This window comes from Plectropomus leopardus, unplaced genomic scaffold, assembly GCF_008729295.1.
Source record: "Plectropomus leopardus isolate mb unplaced genomic scaffold, YSFRI_Pleo_2.0 unplaced_scaffold16172, whole genome shotgun sequence".
NCBI classification, from domain to species: domain Eukaryota; kingdom Metazoa; phylum Chordata; class Actinopteri; order Perciformes; family Serranidae; genus Plectropomus; species Plectropomus leopardus.
In genome coordinates, this window is record NW_024617358.1 from 845 (window position 1) to 4127 (window position 3283).

Below are 3283 nucleotides of genomic sequence, written 5' to 3' on the forward strand. Positions count from 1 at the left end.
CCATAGTATACATGTAGTGCAAACAGGTCACCATATGCAATTATCACCTTATATAAATTCCTTACTTACTGATCCATTTAAATGCATTTTTATATGTTTTTATCAATTTTACACTTCAATAACAGAATTTACAAATACCCTACTGTTCACTAACTTGTCCCTAAATCCAAATTTTATTCTTAATCTGTATATTCATTATTGGATTTTCCACAGTTTGCCTTTATTGTAACATACTGTCGAGCTTTGTCTTAGGTTTTACCAATTTATCCCTTTAAAGGTATTAATTATTGTGGCCATATTCAATATATGTTTTAATTGATATTAAAACATGTATCGACTTTTATTCTTCTAAACCCCAAAAGACAAACATAAACAAACTCTTTTAATTGTTTTTAGAGCTCCTTAGCCACCCAAAGGCCCTGAAACTAGTAAATGGTACTTGTGTGGCTTCTGTCAAGTTGCTCATTGCCTTTTCCCCCATAGTTTTGAGAGAAATCGCACCAATTTGCTCAAGGTTTAAAGGTTAAAATACTTGCGAAAGGTGTGTGAAAGCAGCAAAGGAAAATAAATGGTGGTGCAGGTTTCAAAAGGTTAATCGTTGATGGTTGATAAGACATCAATATGAAAGTGGTACCCTTAGCTAATATATATCTTTTTTGTCATGCTACCATTATTGTCATCCTTTTTAATCCCTCATAATGGTGAATTATAGTTGCATTTACAAGTGTGTTAGTGCATTTCTGCTTGGGCATTTCAAAAAGCCTTGACCCGACCCTGAAAACATCTCAGATTGCGCTCACATCATGGAGAACTCTCCGATCAAACCTAAATTGATGATAATAATATTTGTAGGGATATAGTGGCAAACCTAGTTGTACAAAGGCTCCAACAACAGGAAGCCTTTCCCTGTTCCATCCCTCTGTGAGTGCCTCCCTGTATCCACTGAGCTACACAGGGCACAGAGCCAATAACTCTGGCCTTTTGAATTTAACGCTCAACCCTCGGAGCTTGTGTCCACAGCTGTGCAGAGGCGAGACTCAGGCGACCTGCCACACTGACCACAGCGTGCCCAGAGTGATGCTGTACGCCACCACGGCCACTAAGTAAACTCTGAAGAGCAGCACGTCCAACACGTAGCCCACCTGCAGCCACTCTTTAGCAACTTCCCGGCACCTGTCCCTCTTCTCCAGGAAGTGACGTATTGCTGTCACTTCCTGCAGGATGTTGTCCATGACTGGCGGGGTTGGGTCTCTGGAGGGGGGCAAGCCCAATCCGAGGAGTCCACTCTCTCTATCGCGGTGGCTCAGCCTTTGGCCTATGTCACAGGTGTGGTGGAGTGTGCACTGAGCTGCAAGATGAGACAAGGATAGGCTTCATTTTACTTTGAAATCTGAATTTTATGAAACAGGTGTGAAGGTTAGCCATTTGAAACCTGGATAAATGGCACTTTTCTTGTGCTGCATTCAGATGCCTTTCACAGTTGTTCATTACTGTGCACGCTTTCACCTGTACCTTACCGGTCCCATAGTTGCTGTCCTTGTAGTGCTCCAGGTCAGCGCCCTGGGAGGACAGTGCAGAGCAGAGGCGATGCTTCTTGTGGATGCAGAAGAGGACCGGCGCTCTTTCCAGCACCAAATACTTCACCCAGTGGGGCACAGGGGGCTGCAGGTCCTGCTTGTGGACCAGACGTACAATCAGCACAGTTTCTGTCAGGCTGATCACCAGGAGCGCCATGCAAACCACGAAGTACACACCTGCAGGACAGGTAAGATGAGACAAGCTGTTGATGATGATTCTCTTGCAGATATTCTTTAAAAGCAGATAGAAGTTAGACAATACAACATACTTTTTTACTCCTCTAAATTACATGGTTTGCATTGTGACTCATACAGACAGCAGACTGCAAGTTGAAGTCCAGGGGCCGGTTTCACAGGTGGATGTTAGGAGAAACCTTAAAGAGAAGACTTAAGGGTGTTTTGTGCAACTGATTTTATTTTAAGGAAACTGTAACTTGGACTTTAAGATAATCTTAATTTAAGGATTTTGTGCACCAGGCCCCTTGGAGTTTTGCATGTGCCTCGATTTGGGCCTCCTCTAACAATCAGGTGGATTGAGCATGAATGGAAGTATTTTACTGCTATAGACCCGTGATGTTGTGGTTATGTGTTGAGGATGTTTCTGTGCCTTCCACATGCTGGGATAGTCTCTCAAAAAATCCTGAAATTAGTGCTTGAATTTAGTCTGAGTGTGCTCTCAGAGCTTGTTTTGCCCTCACCAATCTGTCGCTGCATGTTTGACTTGCAGATTAACTGCTGCTCAATTTTGTTTTGTGCTCTCCTGACATAAGAGTTTACCAACCTTTCTTAATGTTTTTTTCAATTCTGCATGAATTTAGAGGTAAAGTTAGGGTAAATATTTTAAAATCATGAGCTGACACTCCTTGCTGAAATTCTCCTCTGAGTGCAAACTGCTGTATTGGATCACAGTCACCTATCAGTGGGGTTCCTATGGCGGTGGCAGGCAGAGTGTCAGATACAATGATGAGGAAGACAGAGTAGCCCAGCAGCAAAGTGATCTTGAAGGAAACCCTCTCTCCACTGTCTGGTGGCAGATAGAAACCCACAATGTCCATCACCATCAAGAAGATACTGGGCAGAAGCAGGTTCACGGTGTAGAACAACGGCCGCCGCCGGATCACCACCTGGGAAATGAAGGTTTTAAGTCAAAACATGCTGGGAAAAAAGGCAGGATGTGGTTATCTTAAAGACTGGAAACAGGGGGAAGCATGGCTCTGTCCTTAAACTGTCAATAATGATTACATTGTATCTCGTTAGTTAAATCTGTACATACACAGAATTGTAAAATTACCAGTGTATCGATCTTCCCAATAGTATTGAGGAGTATTTCTGGCTATACTGTGAGCGATCCAGTTTTTATGTCAAAGGCTAAACACACTAACTCCACCTCTGTACTTAACACTCAAACATGAGACCATGAAAAAGCCAATAAGCATATGTCCCAAAAATACACAACTATTTGGGCCCATGCGTTCTTTTTAGGTAGTATTAGGTTATGGGGGTATTTTTTTGTTGAGAGACAGTAGCCTAATTTGATCCAGAGGCCTTGTGGTTCATGGTCAGCGATTTACGCCCCACAGCCTGCAGGTGCTCCACAAATATTTAAGTTTTCGTAAAATATTCAGAAAAAAATTCAAACAAAAGATTTTTAGACCTAATGTCAAAACTGGATATTAAAACAATACAATGTTCAACAAAACTATATT

At 42.1% G+C, this 3283-nt stretch overlaps 1 protein-coding gene across 1 annotated transcript; it reads right to left on the minus strand.

Annotated features, from left to right (window-relative positions):
* Positions 1-1037: 1037 nt before the first annotated feature.
* On the minus strand, positions 1038-2701 carry LOC121964583 (5-hydroxytryptamine receptor 3A-like; the record flags this gene model as incomplete). The annotated part of the gene is made up of 3 exons (XM_042514786.1): positions 1038-1348; positions 1518-1754; positions 2491-2701. Coding segments are annotated over 3 exons (759 nt in total), but the record flags the coding sequence as incomplete, so codon positions are not given.
* Positions 2702-3283: the final 582 nt, after the last annotated feature.